The 26024-nt window shown below is 44.0% G+C and overlaps 1 protein-coding gene across 1 annotated transcript in view; it reads right to left on the bottom strand.

The window, feature by feature from the left end:
* The window catches only part of fstl4 (follistatin-like 4), a 93035-nt gene that overhangs the window by 13369 nt on the left and 53642 nt on the right, over positions 1-26024 (bottom strand). The window contains exons 4-8 of the mRNA XM_068744661.1: positions 15440-15627; positions 13673-13793; positions 4400-4566; positions 2689-2809; positions 866-1027 (exon numbers count right to left, since the gene is read on the bottom strand). Of these exons, the coding sequence (XP_068600762.1) occupies positions 866-1027; positions 2689-2809; positions 4400-4566; positions 13673-13793; positions 15440-15627 (759 nt within the window). The remainder of the gene's footprint in view (positions 1-865; positions 1028-2688; positions 2810-4399; positions 4567-13672; positions 13794-15439; positions 15628-26024) is intronic.

Genomic DNA, 26024 nt, shown 5'->3' with positions numbered 1-26024 from the left:
ACTGGTTCCCTTCACTTTGCTGAATGCTTTATTTTCATGCTAATTATCTCTAAGTTGAACTCCTGGATCTTTTCTTTGCCAGGAAATCTGAAAGCGCGGCTTCTGCAGTGTTTATGTGTTGGTGAATCCAGCAGAACCTCCCTTGTTTGACTGTCTGAGGGACGATAACAGGCTATTACCACAGGTAATGGCCCGGACACACCCAATAAACTCTCCTTTAATGAGAAGCAGGCCATAAAAGGAAAAGTGTTTCTCCTTTCTGATCTCAGAGCGTTTGCTTAAGAGCAACATTTGAGTCTGGATAAATAGCTGCTGTCTCCTGAAACACATTTGATCTTTTCTCTTGTAATTCCCAATAAATAATTGTCGGGGTGCAAAAGCAGGACAGTCGAAAAGGGTGTCAGCTTTCCACTAAACTAAGAGGAAGAGCAACAATATAGAGTTTTTCAAGAAAGCGGCAGCTTCACTCTCTTCATGTATCGTCGAAGCTTAGCCCTTTATTGCCAAACGCATCATATTTGATACTCATGGCCTTTCAGGATTTTGAGACTTTTTCGGGGAACACATGCATCTGCATTTTCCAAGAAAAACATTCCAGATTTTGCAAAAGTTACATAAATTAGAGCACTTATATAAAGATTTATGTGTTTTTATTTATGTCAAATTTGTCAGAAGGTTCCATTGACACCTTATTTTCCAAAAAATGTTAGTGTTCTGACGATTACTTCATGGGGCGGGTTTTAAAGGGTTAGGGAGATTTCTGCAATGCGCTGCAGTGATCGTGGCAGGAAACAATCGCTGCACCAACAAAACATGAATGGCTGCCCAAATACATTGTGGGCTGGCAGAACCACACACTCCTCACCTATGAGAGAGAGTTGTTTGGAGGATCTGGGCTGCAGGTCCATTCCATTCTTCAGCCAGAGGAGCCGGGGATTTGGGATGCCATCCGCGTGGCAGTGCAGGCTGGCAGACACTCCAGGCTCCTGGGCCTGTGTCTCCGGATAGACCAGGATCACTGGAGGGACTGGATGCACGAACACAAACACAACCAAAGACCCAAACAGAGAAAGTGGAAGAAAAACATAATTACATGCGGTTTCACGGTGGACCGTATCTCCTCGGGGAATATAACGCAAACACCCACACACGCAGTGTGCAGGGAGGCATTTGTCTCACCCCAGCATGGAATATATTCACACATAACAAGAATCCAAGCACTCTGGGGCTCTGTGAAATAGATGTTGGATGTATCTACCACTTACAAGCTCCTCCGGGAGAAGACTGAAAAATAAATGTGGATGAATCAAGGGGGGGGTATGAGGTAATAGTTACATGAACAGGTAAGATTTCATTTTCATTCCGCTGTGATATCCTCACCTCTACCGTTCAACTTGGAAAAGTTTACAACTCTAATGCAAGCCTCTTTCCCTTTCAGCCTCTCACTGGGAATATTTATTTCTTTTTTCTTTTTTTTTTTTTTTATAAATGGAGGTATGCGTGAATGCTCGTTTGTCCCTGCGTGGCCCTGTGATGCTCTGGCGATGCATTCAGGGTGTACCCCCGCCTCTCACCGATTGAAAGCTGGGATAGGCTCCAGCAACCCCCGTGGCCCGTAAAGCGGAATGGCATGGATGTTTTACGCCGGATGCGATTCCTGCTGCGACCCTCTGCATTTATCCGGGCTTGGGACCGCCTATAGGAAGACTCTGGTTGTACCACGCTAGCTCCCGCTAACCGTGCTACACACTCTAGACATGGGGCTGCATTTGCAGGGTTCTATGGTACCAAACCCAGATCGATAGGCTGTAGATGCTTCACAGCATTTGCTGTCTCCAGAGGAAAATGGAATAGATGCAGTTATGGCTTAAATACAACCTGATCCAAACCATCCACTTAGTTTAATGTGGCACTTGGCTCCTTTCCATTCCTCCCCATCTCACCTCGTCCCGTCTCGTTTGAAATGCCTTCAATGCCAGACAAACATTCAGTAATTGCCATCGCCTGATAACTCACCTTCTCGGACCCCAGTCTGCGTCCAGGACGCCCCCTCCCATCATCCTATCCATCTCATTTGCTCTAGGGCCGAGTCTCATCTGCATTTCTTTTCACTAAGCAGCTAAAGGAAAGCAAGCTAATCACGTCAATTGTTCCCAAAATTGAAAGGAAATTAATTGAATAAAGACTCGCCGCCTCCTTTTCCACCCAGAGAAAGAGTGAAGGGGGGCTTGCGTCTTTTAATCTCTGATTTGTTATGTCACGGGTAGGGGGTTGCTTTTAAATTTCCTCCACCCGGGATGTTCTTTGGAGAGATGCCGAGCAATAACTCTCATCTTAAAGGCTGGGGAGAGGAAGATCATTATGCAGATGATTCATATGAGCTGGAGAATGCTTTCAGTTCAGTCTGCCAGAATCACTGCGATCCTGTCTGCAGCTTTATGGATAGATTTTGGCTGAAGCAGCTTTTATCCACTACATTCAATCAAGTGAATATTAGTGTCCAGACAATGATGCTGTGTTTCCACAGTCACATTGATAAATCCTTTGATTGCCATTGATTTGATTAGGCGTTTTTGAAATGTACTTCACAGGAAGCAGGACAGGAAGTAAGATAAGGCATAAACCAAAATAAATACGTTGTCCACCCTTGTCCCACGATTGTTAAGTAAGAAATGAGCCACTACTGACCATTCACCTGCAGCACATGTGTCTGATAGAGGTCTTCGTAGCCATAGGCATGGCAGCTGTAGTTCCCCATGTGGATGGTTGTCACCTTGGTGATGTACAGGGAACCATCGTCCCCAAAGTCCTGCAACACAGGGAAGAGATGGAAGAGGAAAATTAAGCAGAGAATAAGAGGTGGGGCACTGGAGGAAAAGCGCCCAATACCAAGAGGAGTCGTAGGAGAGGCAATAGTGGTGAAGAATGGGGGGGGGCAGCACGGAACCACTGGGAGTAAGGAAGAAATGAAAGGAGCTTGATAGAATACATATGGATGCTCGTAGAGGGAGGAGGCACACAACAGCAGGGAGTGATGGGAAAGACAAGTAAGAAAAAGAGTGATGTGAAAAGGAAGGGAGCCCATGAATCACTGCTTTCCCTGTTGAGATGAAGCAGACTTTTGGGAATGGGATTCTCCTCCCTCCCCTCATCACATTGGCGCAGCCTGATAAATGGCAAGGGTTAAAAATATCAAGCCCATTAGTTTGATGAATGGCACTGGTTGTCGTCGGCGCAGGATGCAGCAGTCACCAGGGGGCTTCAGCCACAGCTTAGGGGAGATTAAGGCATTAAATAGTCTGCTGTCCCACCAAGTGGCAGAGCAGATGTCCTGATGCAGCTCTGCCCTGACACGGAAACCGCGAGCGGCTGCTTTCAATCCGAGGGTTTAAGACACGAATGCGAGCTGACAGACGGCCACTTAGTGACGAGAAAAAGTGAAACGTCTCTCCTGTGAGATGGACGGGGGAAGAGCTCAGGCGGAAGTTTGGAATTTACAATCAGTGTGGATGTTAAGGACAGAGATAAGTAGTTCCCTTCCTTCCATAAGTGTACCACATGTGAATCGTCAGTTATCTGACATGAGATTTCATGAAAACTGATTCATTAGTTTCTACGTAATTAAAAAAAATGTTGAAAAATGAAAGGAGGGAAAAAAAAATCCTACCTTTGCTTTAGCTGGATCCACGAGGGTTAACAAACAAACCGCAGGATAACAGAGAAGCTCAATAAGAGCAATAATAATAATAATATAAAGCCTGTGTAGTGTACGCCGCCTGAGAATAAGCTCCAGTCACACCCAAAGACCCTGCAAAGGATAAGTAATTGCAGATGGATGGATGGATGGATGGAGGGGGGTGGAGGGATGGATGGAGGTATATCCATTTTGTCTGCTCTTATTAGCAATGAAGAAGCCAGGAAGGGAATGACCCTGTGCAGATCCTTAGAACATAATGGCATTAGAACATTTCATGGGAGGAAACGCACTGAAGGTACACAGACAACGAACATTCAGAACAAAAACTGCCGCCTTTTAGTCTCATTCACAATTAATTATATGGTTTGGTGATGGAAAAAGCAAAAGAAGAATTCAACATGAGAATGGTCAGTGGCCTCATTCAGTTTAATCAGTCCCTCATTTAAGCTTTTCAGATGTAAAAAAAACCCTGCATTGATGCCTCCTTTGATCTATTCTAAAACAGTAATCATCACGGCTTCAGAAAGAAACAGCACTGATGGAAAATAAATGCTTAACGCTTCCATTCACACGCATGCTTATTGTTGTTGTTTGGTTAATTTCACTAAGTATTATGGAGGAGATGTTGATGAAATATTCAGGAGTATTAAATAAGCACGTGTGTAGCAACAGCCATCAAGCAAAGTAAGCGCATGCACTCACGTTGATATCCTCCAGGTCCAGGAAGTTCAGGATGATACCATTCCTTTTCCAGATGATCGGCGGGCGCAGCGTTCCTTGGATAGCACAGGTGAGGACGGCGCTGAGGCCCACTGTTACCGTAGAGACGCTGATCAGCTGCTCCTCCTCCAGGCTCAGCTGCACGACTTCTGTTAGGATGAGAGCATGGAGGGGAATAATCAGTTAGAGTAAGGATAGTCCCCCCCCCAAAAATGGATTTAGAAAATGGAAAGGAGGAGAAGAAAAAAGGTTGCGAAGAAAATCTGCAGCTTTACGGATCTGCAACCGGGATTAATTCATCCCTAAGCATCCCTTCTGACTCCTAGCAGACCGGCGAGGGAAAGCAGCCGCTGGGAGGAAAGCATATCCGGCATGAGACAAGACCACGAGTCAGAGGACGCGCAGCCAGCCAAATATCATTCTTCTCATTGCAGGGAATTAAGGTTAATTGGAATGGCCTTCTGGTTCAATTCACCTTTTGCTGCAAATTAAGAATCATTCTTCCCTGTGGCACCACAGATGGTGTTTGTCACCAAACTGCTGGGCAGGGCGTGAAATCCACCATCTCAGCGCCAACGAGAAAACCTTGTCTCATCTGCAGTTTAAACTTGCATCGCAAAGAACGTTTTAGCCTGAGCACCTGCAGCAAAGTGGGCTGCTTTTATGATACACCCAGCATGTTCTGGAGTAGCTATTAGGCAACCATCATAACTCTACCTAAATATTCATGTCATTTTCTCTGCACAAACTACAGTATAATAATACTGAATAAAGAACTTGTTTATTTTAGTTAAAACTCTAAAACACACACGGCATGAAATTAGCAGTCATGTGTAAAGTTCGTAATCTGGTCAGATGATTCACGTTAATCCATGACCCAAGTGTTTGTGTTAAGGATGCTCCTTTACTTCAGCGTCATCTTTATGCACCCAAAAACATAAAATCTGTGATGAGCTGTGATAAAGAAAATGATCTGAGTGCGAGCGCCGGCGTGCAGACGAGCAGCAGGCAGACCCGTTTGACGACACACTTCCATTTGAACCCACAATACTTCACTCAAAGCAGACGGCTAACAGACGCCGACGTGTTTGTGGGAACTTCCTGTCCATAACCAGACTTTGACTTGCGCTGTAGTAAAAGACCCCTGGATATTAGCTGTCTGTTTCCAGTAGCTCTCCAGGTGATAGATAGATCCGGCCCGACAGCTCGGTCTGTCAGAGGTATTCCTGGAATGCCTTGGGTTGGGTTTCCCTGCCAGCGCCAGCGCAGTAGTAATTCAGCAGAGCGGTAATCTGATGGGCAGAACCAGGCTGGGAGCGTCACGTGGTCCGGATGAGAGACGGAGGGCATTGATCTGACATGGATTTACCGGCTGGTTTCAGGCTGGCAATATGCATTTTAATCAGTCCTGCCCTCACATCAAAATGATTCCAACGGATGCAAGAGAGACTTTGTGAGCTTTGTAGTGTTTTTCCTCCAGCAGAGAAGCAGGTTCAGTGTTTTTGTGCAGATACTCGATTCGATTCCACATCGGAGTAAGTCAACGGATTCGTTACCTACATCAAGGAGGTCGGGGTTTTCACAGCGTTTGTTTGTCTGTCAGCAGGATTGCAGGAAAAACTGATAGATGAATCTGCTTTTAAATTGATTAATGTAATCTTTACTGAGCTAAAAAAAAAAAAAAAGTGTTCATTCAACAGCAATCGTCTGTTTTTTTTCCATTCTCTGGAGACTCTGACAAAGTGTCTGTCTGACCTGTCTCACTCTGGGAAGTTGCCAGGACGTCACTTAGCTAATGAATCCAAAAATCCCCCCCCCCCAAATATGATGTAAGTTAGTAATTGACTCTTTGGAATTGACTTGAAAACTCGTGAGCTCCACTCATCGATCAGCCCTGCTAACGAGCTACGGGCAGGCTAACAGCAAGAGTTCTGCATCCTGCTCTAGATATACAGTCACAAGTATCTAAAAAGAGGGAGAAACAATAGAGAGCAAGGTCAAAATTTGGAAGAAAGACGTGGAGACAAGGATGGGACTCAGAGAAAAAAGACAAAGAGTAAAATGTGAGCTCAGATGCAAGAGAAAAACATGTTTAACAGGCTCAGGAAATACAAAGAAAGGCATGACAAAAGATGTAACGACACCACAGGGCAAAAGCAAAGGAGTAAAAAAAAACAACAGGGTGTGAGGTGAGAAGGGAAGCGACTCTGAGGCAGAAGATCTCCCAGGTGCGAAGGCATTGGATGGGAGGAAGAGTGAAAAACAAGCTGCCGGAAACCAAGCACGCGCTATAGCTCGCTGTTCAGTTGATCACACATCGACTCTTTTTTTAATTCAAACAGTACCTACGTAATTAAAATACCTTTTTTTAATGTTTAACTTGCTTCAACAAAATGAAACATCTGTTCAGCCACTAATTAGGAGAGCAGCAGGGGCAGCGACACCAAAACACGATTTCTATCAGTCGGTGGAAATCTCTTTTAAATTAAACACAATTATGTGACGCACACTTTAGGTGGACAGGATCGGAGGACAGCTGATTCCCTGTCCCGCAGCAACATGCTGACAGGACTGTGGTGAACCTCTGCTGACCCTTTGGTGGGGGGCATGATGAGAAGCAGATTCTGAATGGGGAGAAGGGGGGGGGGTTAAAATAGAGTAAAAATAACTTGACGTTTCCAGTCCTGTCATTTTCATGGCTGAATCCTGTTTTTTCAGCCGCAATGTGAAGTGAAGCGATGCTGTCACACCATATCTGATCATGGGATTCGGGATTTGGGAGTCGCTCTATGCAGCCTCAGCCACCCGAGGAAATCAAGTCGCTGCTGCAGTCTTTTGTGCAGATAAGCGGACACCCAAGTGTTTATGAGGAAAGGCTGATGTCTGAGGCTCACCGGCTTGGGCTACTTGTCTAGGACCAAAGATATTTCCAATGTGCTACCAATAAGAATGAGCGGACTCCGATGACGATGTCTTACACTTGAAGGATTACCATCAAAGTGTCACACAAAAATGTAATACTGTGTTTTTTAAGAGTGCATTTTCCACATTCATTGTTTGAATCAGGCCGAGACAAGGAAAAGGTGGATTTGGACAGGAGACAGGCCTCCCACTGGGAGCCCACAGTGTGTACGAGTGATCTCAGTGTGCATCCAGCATGCGGGCCCCTCTCTGTAGGTGGGCGGCCGCCATTGGTACTTACATCAGCCGTGATTCCAGCGCAGCGACATGCTGAATAAACGCGTCGGTGGATATCAGACTGTACACGCATGTCCTTATCCAAGATCAATCAATAACCGACTCCGCCAATTAATCCTAAGAACCTGCACTGAGTTCCTTCCGTGTCTCCCACACACAAGCTAATCCTCTCTCTCTCACACACACACAGCCTCTCATCTTAAGAGCGCTAGGGTGGTGATTATTCATGGGGGTGCGATGGCGATGAGCAATCAGCGGCTAGCTCATTAATCACACTGCAGACCCCTAATCTCCTCCGCAGGTACCGATGGATCCTCTCCTCCTGATTCACTTCGGTTTTCTGGAGTTTCTCTCTCCACCTCATTGCGCCTCCTTCTCTCCTCCACACACCACTTCATCTCATCGCTGATGTTTTGCACGCAGCCTTGGTTATCTCTCTCTGTTTTTTCTACTCACAACCACTTGAAATGTGTGACTAACTGACTTCCTGTCAGTCTTCCTTCCTGTATCAGCCTTTCATTTTCAGTCTAGTCCCGCTCTGCCTCTCATTGCCTTGGTCATGACTTTTAAATGGAGATGCCATAGAAGGATAGCCGGAGTGTTTATCCTTTCAAATTCAGAGCTAAGGATTACACATGCAGCCAAATTTAAAACGGCATCAACACCTGCTTCAAAGTTCAACACTGCAAGTCATTTCTCCACAGCTTTTCCAACACGCCTCGTGTTCTGAGTCCTGAAGGTCAAAAGTACGTCAGCCCTGAGATGAAAGCGAGCCTTCATCATTTCACAGGAGTCGAGTGTAATACCCAACTTCTCTTTCACTCTTTCATGGAGGGAAAAAAAAAACCTTGGATTTTTCTAAATTCCTTCGTTTAGCACGGCTCAACTGAATTTCAGAAAAAGACAGAGTTCATTTTGAACTTGATGAACTGAAAAATTATTTAAGAACTTTATTAAATATCATTAGTGACCATGCAGGTTTTACGTACGTAGTTTTTGTATTTATTTTTGATTAAAGGTTAAATGTGTTGATTTAAAAAGGGAATCAGTCTCCGTTTTATTTATTCATGTGCAAACAAATATTTAACTAAAGTCCATCTCACAATTTGCTTAAAGGTCTCGTCTCTAGGAGAATATAAATGCATGATTTACCAAAGACAGAAACGTCCTTTTTGTACCTTTTGCTTTGATTAAACTGACATTTTCAGGCTCAGAAGGCCAAAGAATCCTCCTGCGCTGAGAGGCTTAATGGAAGAAAGCTGATGGCTTGGTGCTCATCTCCCATGCGTCATGTTATCCAACGAGCCCTAATTCATTAATGCAACACTCACATCTGATATTAGCATAAAACCTCTGATGAGCCCTCTCCTCCCAGCCATACCTCCTATTGTAAACCACGGAGGCGTATCCCGACAGTTCGGCTAAGTGGCCCTTCTTCTTCCTGAAGCGCCTCTGGCCTTGGGGAGATGGAGGAGGAGGAGGAGAAGAGAGATTAGCGGCCTGCAACACAACTCTGCACTGCAGGAACCACAGCTCGACCTGACCCGAGGGTTAACCTCAACCCAGACAGAATGCCCGATGAGAAGCACTGAGAGCTGTGTGTGTACGCGTGTGTGTCTGTGTGTGGGCGTAAAGCCTAACTATTGTCACCACGTTATGTGTTTTGGTCACGTGCATGGAAATGCTGCACATCACACAGAAATATCAATAACGGTTGTTACTGCATCAAACACATCTAAAAGTTGAACAACCCGGCCCCGTCCTTACTCTTCTGCTGCATCATAAAGCATTAGTGAGGAAAACAGGAATGGCGGAGATGGAATATGAGTCCCTTCCTGCCCTCTAAAAGGCGCGATACACCCTGGACAAGCCGCCAGGTCATCGCAGGGCCACACATGGACAGATAGTCATTCACACACACACTCACACCTATGGACAATTTAGCGTAACCAATTCACCTAAGTTGCATGTTTTTGGTGTTGATAGGAAGCCGGAGAGAACATGCAAACTCCTCACTGGAAGGCCCCAAGTTGGATTGGAACCTGCAACCTTCTTGCTTTAGCGCTACCCACCACACCACCGTGTTGTCCTGATCCGCCATGTTTTTATTGGATGTTCTGACTGGTTTACGGTCCTGTCATAATCAGCTTTTTTCTAAAGTATTTCTAAAACCTGTTTTTTCCTCTTCTTTTCTCTTCTTTTTGCTCCATTCTGCTCCACAATCATATTCTACATCGAGCAAACATATAGAGTAAGCCTCCCATTTCCTTCCTCTCCTTGTTCCTCTTTTATAATATCCTCATGTCTTATTGTGCTCTGCCTCCTCAGAATTTGTAGTCCTTATATCTAAACACAGTTCCCTCCTTTCGAATATGGAGAAGCTGAAAGCGGTTTTTATTCATAGCCAAATATTTCCTTACAGCAGGATTGCCGTGCCATTTCCGAAGTTCAGTGAAGCGATGTCGGCGCTGACCTCTATTTAGCTCCACGGCATAAACAGGACAGAACAACTGTTCTGCCCTTTGCAAGTTCAGCAACTGAGTAAGCTTCGAGTGCGGAAATCAAGTCTGGTTATTTGGAGCGTCCTTATCTAGCTGCCTAGCCGGTGAAAATACTTCAGGGCGAGGACAGCACAACAACTGTTGGTTGAAAACAACCTTTACACACTAATCAAGCCAAATGGATGATGATCAGCAGGGACCGGATGTTCGGCCCAAAGGAAGCTGCATCTTACTCTCTCACACGTTCCACAGCAGCGCAGCGGCTGAAGCCGAGGTCACCCCGGTTGGACGGATTATGTGGTTGCACTCTGACCCAGGTTGGTTGTTATTTCTGCCCTGTGAATCTGCTTCACTGTAACTTGAAGTTTTTCCTCTCCCCTTTCACTGCTGCGTTTATCTCCTTTGTTCTGAGAGAACATTTTCAAAGCCGATGAAGGAGGTGGACGCTGGAGGGGATTTAGCCGAGGAGGTGAGAGGAGGACGGGCATGCAGCAAATGGGGAGCAAAACGCACACATCCACGTGGAGAGGCGCTTGTTTGAAATTACAGAAATTGGTTAATAAAAGACAAAGGGAGGGAGACTGCATGGGTGGGTGGGAGGGGGGTTGTTCCACCAAAGAAAGCAAATCAATGGAGGCATGATAAGGAATGATTTCCTTCCCACAGAGGGAGTTAAAGGAGAGATAAAAGCAGACCACATGCTGCGCCGCTAACAGCCCGGGGGCTGCTGTCGGTGAATTACGGTGCAGCCGGAACACACTCGCTGCTCTCAAGAGCCGCAGGATGCGAAGGAAAGAGAAAGCCAGAAAAGATAGAAGCATGGGAGGGGAGGCTAGAAATTCAATGTCGTAAAGGGTAATAGGTCAAAACCAAAACTGTCGTCGCCACTGAGCACCGGAATGCATCAGGATGGTGTAATCAGAGCTGAAACTAAAGTGCACCATGATCATTTTCAAATTTCAAGTCGTTGTTGCACAATCCTATTCACCAACTTGAAGATCACACGAAACATGATCCACAACGTTTGTTCAAAATCCCTCTCACAGCATGGAGGAAGTGTGACCATGGCTCCGATAGCCCCGCTGCAGCTAGCCACTGGGCAATTACCCCTGAAAGGAGAAGCCACTTAGAAAAGCACCAGAAAAAAAAAAAATCCTTATACACACACGCCGGCAAAGGGCTGCAGAGGTCCAGTGAGCGGTAATGAAGCATCAGGCGACAGCGAGGGGATAACGAGGAAGGAAACACAGGAGAGAAAGACGCACAAGAGATGACTGAGAAACACAAAGAAATAAATACAATAAAAAGATACGCTGGATGGAGAGGAAACAACAATGAAGCTCCACGAGGCGCTCAGCTTGAGGCTCCCTCGACGCAGCACCTCCTTCTGTAAAACGGATGTCTGTTCTCAACGCCATCGTCTGTGCTGATTCAAAGCAAACTGCAGAAAAATGACGATCGATCCTCAGCAGACGTTACTGGGAAGCAAAGAAGCTTTACAGCTGCGAAATGGAACGAAACCTCGTGGAACCTGACAGAACCTCCCGTTCCCGTCTGTTGATTTGATTCATCCTTCTCTTGATTGTTTCCACCCGTGTGTCTTTCTCACGTTGCAGCACCTCTCTCCTGCACTATTGGTACTCCTGTATTTAAGCTACTTCTTATTACTCTGAATGCATCCACTAAAGTCTTACAAGGAAGGGTAGTGTGGCCGAGCGGTCTAAGGCGCCGGATTAAGGCTCCAGTCTCTCCGGGGGTTCAAATCCCACCGCTGCCAGGCATATTTAGCTCTTGTGGGTTTCCTCCCACCTTCTAAAACTAATTTCCTCCCCTCTATTTCCACACCCTCCAATTTCTCCTGTTGACCAATCAGACGTCGCCGACTCTGTTTCTCCAGGTGATACTCAACTGTACCTCCATTCTCCTCTTCGCTGTTCTACTCTATGGCTCTATGGATTCATCAGCCAGCCCTCCTGAGTGGTCCTGCCAACGCAGCCCACTAGCTCCGTGTAATTCCACTAATAAAAGGGTTTGTGCAAAACAAATAGAATCGCTGTGGATGAGAAATGAGGACTGGTCCATTCTGGACTGTGATTGTAATAATAAATCCACAAAGTGAATAAAAAAAAGGTGTTTCGGAAACGGCTCCACTTAACAAAGGAGGAGTGTCGAAAAGCAAATAAAGTGAAAAAAGACACCAGGAAAATAATCAATAGCAATGCAGTCATCCAAAGGGGCACTCTCCATTCCTCACTATTCAATTTATTGTAAAAGGGAAAAATAGATTTTGGTGGCAACAAAGCTTTGTGTCAAAGTCTGTACATTAAATACAGAACGAAATAAGCCGATCACAAACACGAGTTCAGTGACTGCGGGAGCAGAAGTCTTCCCAGCTTGTGACCATATTGTAAATTTCCACCATGCTAAACACACCTGTGACTCCTGGCTGCTGTATTCTCGACCAATCGCCTGCCAGGCCATTGGATGCACCTCCAGAAAACCCATAATCCTACATCTCTCTCTCTCTCTCTCTCTCTCTCACACACACACACACACACACACACACACACACACTCACTCACACAGCCAAAAACCTCCATAGTTCCACATCACCAGATGGGCCCCTCAAAAAGAATCACTCCCTCTTGGTGTTGCCTTTTTGCAGCCCAACGCTTAACCTTGAGCATCATCTGATCAATAGCTTGTTTTATTGGCCCAAACCTATTCCTACAACTGCTTGTCAAACATGAAATGGATTAGCAAACACTGCACAGACCCCCTGCAGGCTGGCCTGCATGTGAATGGCTGACATGCAGTGTCAGCTCGCTGGCCATCTGGAAGGTGAGGGGGGGGGGGGGGGTGTCAGACGATAACAGCACAGTGAATCCCATTAAAGCCCGTCTTTAGGACGCTGACTTAGCGATGGGGCTTAATGGAGCTGCACGATCTGAAGTTGAAGCCTTGGGAATACTCGCCTGCCACCTGTAACTGCTGCTGAAGTTACTCCAGGGCAGTTTGTGGCTAAAAGCAAAGTCAGAATGCGTGCCGTGGAAAGCAGGCTTCGCAGCACGTCGTCGCAGCATCCAGCAAATTTGACCGTGATGCGTCAGCGGCATTAGCAGTGTAATTGGGATTATTGGTCATGAGGTGAAACCTGCCTCTCAGCCGCCACTCAGTCTGAACCCCAAAGGCCATTATGGATGTTCCAGATGCTGTAATCATGGCTTGGTCTGGGCACATGGGCTGCTGTGCAATTACAGTTTGTCTGTGGCTGAAACTCTTTTATGCTAATGGTTAGAGAGAAGTAGAAGTAGAAAAGACGTGGAAGAATATTGCATTGTATGGTTTCAAAACAATTGAATTAATCCATGGTGTACTGCAGAAAATGATAATAAGATTTAAGGGGTTTTAATATGTGCAACATTTATAAAAAAATATGTATGTACTCTTTGCATCAGCAATTTGCTGCTTTTGTGAAGGGAGGGGCAAGAAATGAAAGATGAGAGGAAACAAACGGACGAACGGGTGAGACAGACGGCAGAGACTTGGGACTCACGGAAAGCTGTGTAGAACTCGTGAAGACTGAGGCGTCCGTCGTTGTTGTAGTCGTCGTAACGCAGCAGGTCCTGCATGGTGCACTCCAGCAGGCTGGCGGCCAGCTGCTCCTTCAGAGAGATCTAACAGATGCAAGGAGAAGGTCAGAAAAAATGATCACGGATGCAGCCGCACTCATCCAGGCAGCATCTTCCTAGGTTCAGAATCTTCCATGTTTGAGCCGGTGAATGTCCGTAAGGAACTTTGCAGGCCTTCATTTATTTAAAAAGCAGTGATTAAAGCTGTGCACAAACGTCTCCTGTCAGCGTTCACTCCTTGTTTTTCCCGAGTGCTCCAAAAGTGGGTTCCAGCACGGCAAACAGTGATTTGAAACCAGAATTCAATCTGAATGTAATTCCCTTTTTAAGTGGCGTTTAGAAGCGCCTTTTCATTCACTGACAATAGAGTGAAGCCTGTGAGCTGGTTCAGGCAAACACTTGAGCCGCACTCCGTAAACACACACACACACACACACTATATGCCTCATTGTCCTCAAGTGTCATCAAACACACCCTCCCAATTTGGTGCTCTATTTAAGATGCAACAGTTTCCCGTCTTCCCCCCCGCCTGCTGCTGCTCTGATGCATATTACTGCTGCACCGGTGGCATAAAATGGATTAGTATATATTGACTCTGCATAAAGGGTTATTCTAAATCCCTCACAGCACTTCTACACATCACTAAGTTGATAGTCTAATTTATTTGAAGATTTTTTTTGTGTCCAATTCACTGAGTCTCTCAAACTATCATATTGTAACAATTTATTTATAATTTTATGAAGTTAAAACTGTAAACTTTGAACACTTAGTCTATGTTAATGGTACTAAACTCACTCCATCGCTTCAGTGTTCTCATTACCATGAACGTTAGATTTTTAGGTCAACTTTAATAAAACTTTTCCACAAAATAAGAAAGTGCTGAAGCACATTTAAACTGAGCTCTTAAGCCTGTAGAACCTTCAACAGTTTATTCTCTCCTGCAATCTGTCGTCAAACACGCTTCACTGAATTCTAGCAGTGAATCCACAGCATTTGTGGGGAGGAGTCCAATTAACACCCAACCCTGATGCCCATTCCCTGACTCCAGATGATGCCCGCAACAATCTCATTTCCTCAGCCTGTAGACGTCCCTTTCCAATCAGTCCCCGCTGCGATGATGACCTTACTAAACAAGATAATTAAACACTCCAGCCACATGTCACTCATGCCCCAAATGTGAGCTGGGATGGAGTCACATCTCTTTATTGAAATATATTTCATCTTGAATGTAGTGTTTCTTAAATTTACATTTAATTGGATAAATTTCCATATTTTCCCATCTGTTTTAATTTCCTCCGCCAAGGCGATCCAGGTGAAATCGGGGTCAATTTTCACAAAACGCTTTTGTTTTTGGACCCTGTCAATAGTATCTCTACAAAGGAGGTTCTGTGTCTGCTGCCTTCACCAAGAAGCTGTGGAATTAGTGGTGGACAAACTGATTTGTTGCATCTTCAAAAGCTCTGGATATAGATCTAGAAGAAACCGCCTTTACTGAAAGTGTTATTTCAATGTGAAACCAATTGCTAAAGGTTTATTTTCATGGTTAAGAAATGAAAAAATAGAGATTAAAGAAAATGTAGGGCAACAATTATTTTCGTATAAATCACAATATAGGTTGACTGAGGTGCTTGGTCTGCGCACTCCGAGTGCTTTTCTAGTTTATTCATCTTTTCCTCATCTCCTCCCGGTACCTTGTCCAGCTCATCACTGACCAGCCGGCCGTCCCGATCCACATCCAGGTATTGAAACATGGCGTTCACCAGCTCTCTCTTCTCCTCCATGTCTCTCTGGCTCTGCTCTCCTGTCTTCGGCACCTCATGTTGCATATCCAGCAGCATGCTCTTCAGTCTGTTGTACTCCGACATGGTGCATGTGTTCCCTAAAAAAGAGGATCGTTTATTAGCCTCCGTTACACAACCCGAAGCCTGAGGACCGGAAACGCCAACTGGATTGAAAGAACAAAACAAAAAACTGGATTGTATTTTAAAGCAGGAGGAGAAAATGAGAGTAAATCGATAGCGAATGAATGTGTTTGTGCTTGCACTGTGTGTGTCCTTGAGTGTTAACTCATTTAATTGAAATGGTTTGATTTTTGTTTGCATAATTTCTTTCCGCAAAGCTTTTCCAGTGCAGGGGTGCAATTAATTAAAAGTAATCCTTGAATCCATGTGAAAACAAAACATCCTCATTTAAAGCCTGTCATGCTTCCCGTCCTCCTTTTGCTGTGGGATTAGAGCTCCTGCTTGAAACCGTTCTGGGTTTCTGTCTCTGCCTGGTGAGGTGCAGAGGAAACGAGAGACCGCAAATTAATCACGGGCGCCGCGCAGCATTTCTCTTCACACTTGAAATCAGTAATTATGAAAACCATGTCTACCCCATGCTGTGAAGGACCAGATACAAATGGAGAGCAGGAAATTACAGAGACACAAAGGGGAGGAAGACATACAGTACAGTATTTTAATGTCCTTCCAGTGCTTTGGCATCACCTGAGCCTGGTGACAGGGGGGAGTGTAAGGGACCAGAGACCACCTTTAAGTCATAACACGGTTATAAGGAACCCAAAAATGTCTTTAATGAATACATAACTAAGATTCCTCCTAGAATAAACCAGAATCGATATCATTCCCTTCTATCCAACAGCCCCCCGTTGATAATGAACAGACAGAGTGACAGAATGTGATGAGGAATCTATGACAACATTTAACTCTGCTTCTTCTTTTGGTTCGACTCCAGAGCAAAACGACCGGCTTCCTTCCTGCACACTTTATTTGTGTACAGAGATATCAGGTAGCATACTATGGCCAGTACACCAACATAAATAAAACAATAACAGACTATCTGGTTTGATTTCTGCTGCTGCTCTTTTGGTACTGGGCTGCTAATTACTCATAAATACATTTCATTCAGGCAGCGTCATTTCCTGAAGCAGCTGGAATCAGTCGTTGTTCTTGTCTGTTTTCTCAGCAGCAGATTCATTTACATTTGCTGCTCTCGTGTGAAACAGCTGTCCACGGATTCATAAAAGGGCAAACACACAATTACAAGGACCGGAACAGCAACTCGTGGGGATACCTGCCAACATAACATTTTTGTTTTCTCCTTTTAATATCTGGGAGCTTTGCTCTACTGTTTAGCTGCCAGAAGCCCCAGTTTCTCTTGATTAGCCGCGCAAAGACGAGGCAAATGAAACACCCAATGACAAACCAGCCCACATCGCCGGCGACCTTTTACCATGCGAAGCCTCACACACCCACACAACCAAGACGAAGGGCGCTCCTCTCTACGAGCAGGCAGTTAAGTCAAGGACTTGACTAAATCCCTGTTCAATGTTATTTTATGGAAGAGGGGGGGGGGGGCAGACATGATGAGGGATCATCAGCCTGCTGGCATCCCTGTCCCTGGACCAGAAGGACAGAAACAAACACTGATTTACATGTTAGAAATGGAGAGAACTATCCACGCCTCGACCTTTCAGATGACGACATTAACAAAGGGAATTCTATTTTTTCTCTTTAAAGCATATATATAGATATACATTCAAGGCTCTTTATACAAGAGGAGACATCTTCCAGCGGTGCTGCTGCACTGACAGAAGATGATTAAGGTCATAAATTACTCCTGACCTCCTTTCCTCCTCAGCTGTACGCCTTCAAGCCTCTGGCTGTAGCGGGTAAGTGAATGTTACACCTGGATATTACTACGATTCACATTTTCTTTATTGCTGAGTGAATGTCTTTTGATACAGTCTCGCTTGTTCTGCTGAGCACAGCAGCTGCAGCGGTGGCAGAGAAAGATCTGCCTGTAATGCAGACCATCCATCCCTGACTCTAACACGGTTTTATTGTTCTAGAGGGACCAGGACGCCATTTATTGCCCGCTCGAAGTGTTGGCTGCTTAAGTGAGTGATCCGAAGCTGCTCGCCCCATGGACGCCCCAATGTCCCGGAGCCGCAGTTCCTCTTCACCGCTCTGAACTCCCATTTAAAAAAAAACTTCAGGCAGAGGAAAAACTGAGAAAAGACAGCCGGGAATAGACAGTACTTCTACTGAATGAATCAAAAACAAGTGAAATGAGTTTTCTTCTTTTTCTTTTAAAAATTCCGCTCTAGAGAATCAATAACTTTCCAAGAGTTATACGTCTTTCCAGTAGCGATTCTGTGACCAACTGTGTGGAAAGCGCCTAGAAATCAGTGTAGAAGTGGTATTTTATGCATGTTCACATGGTTTAATTACAGTGCAAGTTTCTAAGCATGGGACAAAGATAAAAAGCCTTCAAGAGATCAAATACTAGAATATATATACACTTCAGTTAATGTGTTGATGAATCAAACCAAACTTAAACTTTCTGCTGTACTCGGCAAAAAGGCAGAAGGAAGGAAAGGAAAGCCAAGACTTCAATCCTTCAGATGATGAAACCTCCCCACAAGACCCTCCAGGATGTAAAAGTGTTCCGAGTTAAATGTACGTCGCCCCCCCCCCCCCCCCCCCTGAAACGATGGGATTATTTACTGTCATACTGTCCGTGTGCTGCTAATATGCGGTGACGATGGACATCCCATCCAGATAATTATGAATGTGATCGGCACCCTTTGCTCCCGAGGGCAGCGAGGTCGAAGAGAGCTGAGCCAATCTTAGAAGGGCTGCACAAGTCAAAGCAGAGCCCCGTGTTGCGTAATCGCTACTGGCAGCCACTTAAAGCGTCTCTCTGCGTGTGAGCTTCAACATTTAGCCTGCGACTGCTGTGACAGAATGCTTAAACCTTTAACTTCACTTATTTTAAAATTCATCACATTGCATGTTCGGTTTTTATAGCATTTTAAATTTACACTTATGCCGAGGCAATTTAGCTCCTGTTTTTGTTCGTTTGTTTTGTCCTCTGCTAGACTGAGTTTTGCGTTTGTATTTCTGAATGCAGAATGTTGGAAATGCAGGAAAATCACTTTTTCCCTCCATAAATCAGAGCACAAACAAGCCATTAAAGATAAAAAAAAAAAAAAAAACATGAATCTAAAAATACCAGCAGATAGCTGAGGAGGTGAGGAGAATGGAACCTGTGAACTGCCAGGTTATAAAAACCTTACTGGCTACTTGAATGTGAATGGAGGGCTGGAGGAGTCATGTGATGAGCTGCGACCATGAACGAGAGTGATGGATTAAACAGTCTTGCTTTCTAAATGAATATCCCGTGTGGGACCATTGTTAGGAACATATAATTGATGTGAGCAATAATCCCAAGCAGTCAGTTTAATGCGATGAGTCAGAGTTAAAGAGACTCCCACGTTTGCCAGCTAATGCATGACTCCACCGAGCGTAAAGTGATGCCTGGAGTCTATACGCCCATAGAAAAGCAGTCTTTCCAGTTATCTTACCATACATTCTGCAGAGTGGATCAGTGTGTGTGTGCGCAGGAAGCCTTATCAAAGCCCGTGCAGCTTGGCACTAACTAAATGAGAAACCTACCACAACAAAAAAAGTTACAAGGCAGTAAAGGAGAAATGCCATAGTAGCCTGCAAACCTGGCTTCTCAGACTGTTCATCAGTACACATGGCCATGCATCTCCTGCTCTCTTTCTTTCCTCTGGAGTTGACTTTTCCACCAAAAGAGCACAGGCTCCTGGCAATAGATTGAGAATGGCAAACAGGCTCAGGTGCAGCTCCCGGACATGTTTCTGATGCAAACTGGACTTAAAAAGCTAATTTCTAACAAGTAATCTGAACACTAGCAGGTTTGCTGTGGTCCTGCTCAGAATTATTGCATAATTTTAATGATACCCAAATTTGAAATGTTATTTTCATGGCGCGATCTTCCCTGATCTCTGTCTGTTGCTCAGGTGCCAGAAGAGCTGAGCCTTCTAAGCTTTCCGAAGGACTCGAGCGCCGAGGCTTACAGACCCAATCAAGACTGTAATGGAAAATGGCTAGATCTAGCGCCACAGCTACGTATAGCAACAAGCTATGACGCTCTGCTGCACGTCCCACACCATTTCATACGAGCTTCCAGACCTACATGCATCTTTCTTCATGTTTATTTATGTAGACAGTTTCCCACAACGCCTGCCCAGCAGAATATTAAAATGCTTCTGTGTCGTAACTAAGCCGACGATTATCAAGACAATCACATCACAGTTCATATTCTTCTCTGCATGGCTGAATATTCCGACCATATTGCATTCAATGTCCTACTTTTTTTTTTTTTATGAAAAGAGAATAAATGAAACAATAAATCACAGTGAGAGACGTCAGGGTGCTTTTTGACTGCTCTGAATACAAAATAGTTTCTCCGCGAGGTGGACTGATATTGACTCATTAGAGATTTACAACTGGAGGCCAGCAGGTAGGAATAGTAGCCGAGGAGGCCATTAACCAGTCAACAAAACTAATGAAGGGGGAAATTAACAAAACACAAACAAATAACGCATGTATGTGTGAATTCCCTGCACGTCTGCTGCGGATGTGGCGCCGATGCCTCTTCTGTTCATTATTGGAAGCTATCTGGGTCACACACATCTGCCACCGTTTGGGGGGAGGGGGGGGGGGGGGGGGGGGGTTATCAAAAAGTATTACAATTTCAGTTTTCAAAGATGTAGTTCACCAGCAGCGATGCCACCTGGATGGACTACGACTTATTCAACCCCCACACCAATAATGAAAAATGACTGCAGGGTAAATAAGTTATTATTGAGAAGCACTGGGGAGGTTACAATTTTACTTCATTTGGACTGTGTACCGCTTCGACTCCTTTCTTTACAAGTTCATACAGTAGTCTCCGTTAGGGATGGAGCTCTTTAATGACAGTTTAATATAAGGGGGAGTCAGTCGTTCAATTGACGCATCAAATGGAAAGACGTTTCAAAGTCTGCATCTGCAGATATTACAGATGCAGATCAAACCTTTAATTCAGAATTTACTTGCATTCAATCAAGATAGTCAGAAAACTGAAGGTAGAAACTCCTCCCAGATGTGGAGGCCTTCGGTTTTAATACAACACCAATTGGATTAAATGTCAAGGTACATGTCGAACAAAGTTCAAAGAAGCTTAAAAAAAGATCTGGGGCACTTATCTGGCGCTTATCTGGCAGCCTGTGTTAAAACATGGGGAGGCATCATGGCGGATCTGGGTTAGTCGGTCACAAACAGTACAGCATGGAGTAAAACGGCGAACCTCGGAGTATTCCTGCTTCCAACTTGTTTGAGCGCATTGGGAAAACAGCTCATCACTGATCCTTCTTTAATTACCCAAGTCCCGGTGGATAAGTTTTGATGGCTAAAATGAATTTATCCAGAATAATCCAAGCAAAAGCAAAGTAAAACAGACAAATTCAGTCAACCCAGGCTTTATTTCATGATGTAATTATGTGTACAGATATGCTCTTTAGTCACCTGATGGAGTACAGAGGAATGTGGGAGAGCCTTTCAGCTACAGAGACTAATCACCAGAGATGTGTTGATGATGCTACGGGCTCCTTTGCTGAACACCGTCCCTGCTGCTGCTGACCGGACTGACTATGTTCAAGATACATATGTTAAAAAAATATTAGTGGAGGGGGGGTAGAGCCTGTCCTTGCAGTATTTTGGGTGGATATAACACCATGTGACATGCATGTTTCTGTCTGAGACAGAAAAGTTTTTTTGTTTTTGTTTACTGTGTTTCTGGTGCTTTTCCATCATCTGGAATAATAAATATTCTGGGAGCAATGAGTGCAAATGAAGAAAGAACGTCTGAAACTATGATCCCATGAACAGGAGAACACACAGTATGAATATTTAAATGTACAAAAATAATCAATACATAAAATATGAATTGCCGTTTGTAGTCTTTGCACTTTTGGAAAGTAATGCTGTGACATTTCAAGTTAAATGTATTAGCCTTTTGAATAATCTCTATTATATATCACATAGTGCAGCACGAGTGTCAGAAAATGCAGGAAGTATAAAAACCAGCACCTACATAATAATTCATAGTTTTTCCTTTGCGTTTTTTGTCTACATTTTATTTGCCATCCAATTAATGTAAAATGAAGGTCTGTGTCCTTTTTGCTTTCTCAGCAGCAATCACCTCGGCGTCGCTTTAATTAAGAACCCTAAACTGCATTATAGCGCTCCTCATAATATGATCCAATTCCCACCATTTCCTTCACAGAGAGACATTTATAGATTACGCTAATCCCACTCTTACTGCAGATACTTGGGTGTTCAGAGGAGCTCTAATCAAATTAGAGTCTTAATCAGACAAGCATTAGTTGCAAGCGTCAATAAAAATTACATCTACTTGTCTCAGCTTAGTATTAATGCTCATCTTGCTCAAAATAATGTTATTCACTTATTCACACACTCGACTGAATGAAGTGATGAACATTCAACGCATTTTCTGTTTTTTTTATCCAATCATTGCTTATTCGCATTGAGAAATGACCGTTTTTCTTCCATTCAATTTCTAATGTGTGGGCAGGTGAGTGTCAGGTATTTCACTGAAGTGCATGAATCAACGAAGTGAAGCTCACGGTCGGATAGTCTGAAAATTTAAAGATCAGAGTAAAAGATGAGGTACGGGGCGAAGGAAGTTAGAAATAAAGTTGGTGAGTTCAACAAAGTGCGGAAATCTGATTTCGTACCGGCAGGAACATTTTTTTGCTGACACAAGTTAAAACCTAATTGGCAGTACGCCGCCTGCTGAACCATATTTTACATGAGACGTTAAGTCAAATGAGTAATTTCACTGCATATAAATGAAGCTTTCGGCAGAGAAAACAGGGATAGTTAAAATATACACAGTAAAGGATGTACAACCTCATCAAGAACTATGTCAAAGTACTACGAGAGCAAAATAACTGACAGGCATAAAAGTTCGAAAACATTTGTTTGCTATCAAACTGATGAGGATTCAGAGGGGTTCCTCGGCGCCCCCCCGATGTCAGCCAGGTAGGACAAAACCTGCTGCAGCAACAGATGGGGATGACGTCTGCATGGCGCTCGCACCTTTTCTATTCTCACCGTGAACATTGCTTGCCACAATACTTTTTAATCAATTTCCTATTTTTGCTCTGTGTGCATCCATTTCTTAATTTCACACAAACACAGCAGGTGGCTCCCACACACGGGCGCCGTTCACGAACAGCCGTCAAACAATTTGATCAGTTTTTCTTATTTGTTTCCTGTCACCTCATTTAGCATCTATTGCACACTTTCAGCAGAAAAACAGAGCATTTTCTTGGAATTGAATTTAATGTGTGCCTCTTGTCTAAAAGTTATTTTTGCCACTTACATCCATCCATATTCATCTGAATGAGATGATCACAATCGTCTCGTCTGCAGCCTCTGATCCACCTCGCGGCTGGGTACACCCCGGATGAGACGCCAGCAAGACAAACACACACGCTCACACTCACACCTACGTACAATTTGGAGTGATTAATTCACCTAAGATGTGTTTTTGGAAGTGGGAGAAAGCCGGAAAAAACCCACACGTACACTGGAAGAACATACAAACTCCACACAGATAGGACTAAAACCCGGACCCTCCTGGCTTTGGGGCGACCTTACATTCACCCATCCATTTTCTTGCCGCTTTACAGGGGCCCGTAGCAAAGGGAATGAACAGGCTGCGTAGTGGAGCATGTGATAAGAGGCGTTCATGTGCAATCATTAAATTAGGACTACACCTGAGTTCCAGCTATAAATTACACTCAGGCATAAGCTTGCTGCAGCAGCAACATAGAATAAGTCTGCTTACCTTGTGCTACAAATGGAGTAAGATCTACTGCGGTGATAAGCAGCATCACCGTGACTCACTCTGAAAAGCACCTTGGCTTTTATAAATCTTACCGAACGAACTCGGTTGGAGAAGCAGGAGAATTCCCAGTCTGGCTGGAAAGATCCCAGCCAGGAGACCGAATGAGGAACAAGTTTGTGACAAGAAGCTTTTTCAGTTTAATTTCCCACGACAGCTGAAAAATTGGTTGATCGCAGGACGTAATGGGTAACACTCGCCCATTCCTTCAACCGGGGCTGTCAAGGTGTCCTTGTGGAAGCCTTTTAAACACGGAGCTGCTCCGATGCCCGTGTTCGGCCGGGGCGCTGAGATCGTATCGAGCACCTCCACAGATAAGTGCATGGGAATTAAAATCGTCTGTGCTGAAAATGCAACAAACAACGGAGATGTGAGCCATAATCCAACATGCGTCTACTTTAAAGGGTCGATGGCTAATTATTTAAATAAAACACATTATTATCCGTAAAGACAAGCTGCTTGACACGTTCTTCATGATCCTCCGAATCAAACCAGCTGTACACAATCATCAAACACGGCACTGAGATTAAATTACAGCCACATGAATTAAAGATGTCCTTTAACAATATCAGTGGTAGTATAAAATAAAACTGATCAATAATGCATGCGAGATCAGGGTGGGTGTTTAACAGCGTTTCAGTGTTCTGGGATTCACTTGGGTGGAACTGGAATTGGAATAAGCTTTGACTTTGTTTGATTTTCATGGAGTGCCACTTTACTAGATTAGTGTGCGAAGATTGTTAAAGTCACAGCTATGAAAACACACACACACACACACAATGTGATTTCTCTTTCCTTGAGTGCTCCATCTTTAGGAATATGTGATTGCTTCCATGTTCTGCAGCCACTTCACCCTGTTATTCAGTTGGTACACACTATGTCTTTCCTTTGTCTGTGTGTGTTCCTATCCTCTTGTTGTTCCCCAAATCCCACCCGTGCGCTTTAGCAATGACACAGAGCCAGTCCCAGCTTCCTGTAAGTCACGCTCCCATCGCTGTAGACGAGCAGACCCCGAGACACGCATGCATGGGAACGGTAATGCATGTGCACCGTGCACCGACAGGCTCTGCTCGAAAGCGTTAGAAAATCCCACAGATGCATCCGGTGATTCAGCAAGCTGTCACGTCCGGGATCTCGTTTACAGCCAGGTTAAATGGCATCTGGCGCCATGCTTAGAGAGAGCCTCAAATACCCCACAGCTTTCAGTGTTGGCTAACAACGAAGCTACATGGAGGCTGTGCAGTTGTCAAATATCTAATCAAGTATCCACGTTGTCAAGATGAACTATGTGACATCATGAACAAAGGTTTTTGTTTCTGGATGCCGAGGCCCCAAATTCACTCAGTTTGTGTTGATGTGAATTTGAAACACGTTTTACATTTTTTTTTTTTTTAAGTGAAATTGAAAGAGCCAATGATGATGATGAATATATTTATTAGATAGAATGTTAGAGTAAAAGTACAGTCACACAGTAGCATGTATTACAGTACAAATAAAGTCAAACATCCTGTCTAAGAGGAGCATTTCAAAAAAGCCCTTGCGGTCTTGTTTCCGTTGAAAGTCCTTCGTACATAAATCATCCACAATTAACAATACAAATTTAACAATACAAATAAAAATAAAACCAATATTAAATTACTCAATTGATTCAACATAACATTAGAAAAACAAAAATAAAATGATTTTACACCGCCAGTGCAAACTAACAATTAATCTAAAATAAATTACACCACTGATACAAAATTATAAGATGCACAACTTTATGCAATCTATAAAGGATGTGTAAAGTTGCTAGCCTCCATCCATGTTGGGCCAAGGTCACAGGAAAGCAATCAGAGTCTTGAGAACATTAACTTCTCATAGGATACACATGCTTAAAAAAACGCACTCGCTTCACATTCTAAATATCATGCTGTGGAAATAAAGCTCTAAAAGCAACATTAAACCAATACTGGACCCAGTCGCCACATAATGGCATTATTCAAACAGTAATTATAATGAAAGACTTTTAAATGCCACATTGACCAGAGTCTCCAGAAGAGAGGATGGAAAGAAGATAAATAAAAAATAAAAGTGAGTCATTTCCAGATGTGGAAAATGTATCAGGTGAAGGCAGAACACCTACGAAATAAGATGGGTTTTAAAAGCCTAACCTTCAAACGCACACCTGAACCACATAAAGGCTGAGCACATCAAAGCCACGGCGGTGTTTCCATCATGTGGAGGGCCAGCTGCCGTCTTACAACAGCACCGCTGTTCTCTGTGCAAGGAGAGAACAAAGCTGAAACACGGAGGGGAAAATAAATAAATAAATCAGCCAAACAAAAAAATAAAATCATGCAATTTATAGAAAAAAGGTTTCCATGACAACCTGAAATTTAATCCTGCATACTTTGTCTTGAAGGTATAAACACAGGCTGACCTTAAAAAAAAAGATGAGCACTTTAAATTCAAGGGAGGCTATTTTGTAAAAGAGGAAAAGAACGAAAG

The sequence above is a fragment of the Brachionichthys hirsutus genome, chromosome 10 (assembly GCF_040956055.1).
Source record: "Brachionichthys hirsutus isolate HB-005 chromosome 10, CSIRO-AGI_Bhir_v1, whole genome shotgun sequence".
In the NCBI taxonomy this organism is placed as follows: domain Eukaryota; kingdom Metazoa; phylum Chordata; class Actinopteri; order Lophiiformes; family Brachionichthyidae; genus Brachionichthys; species Brachionichthys hirsutus.
This window is presented reverse-complemented; position numbering and strand designations above follow the sequence as displayed.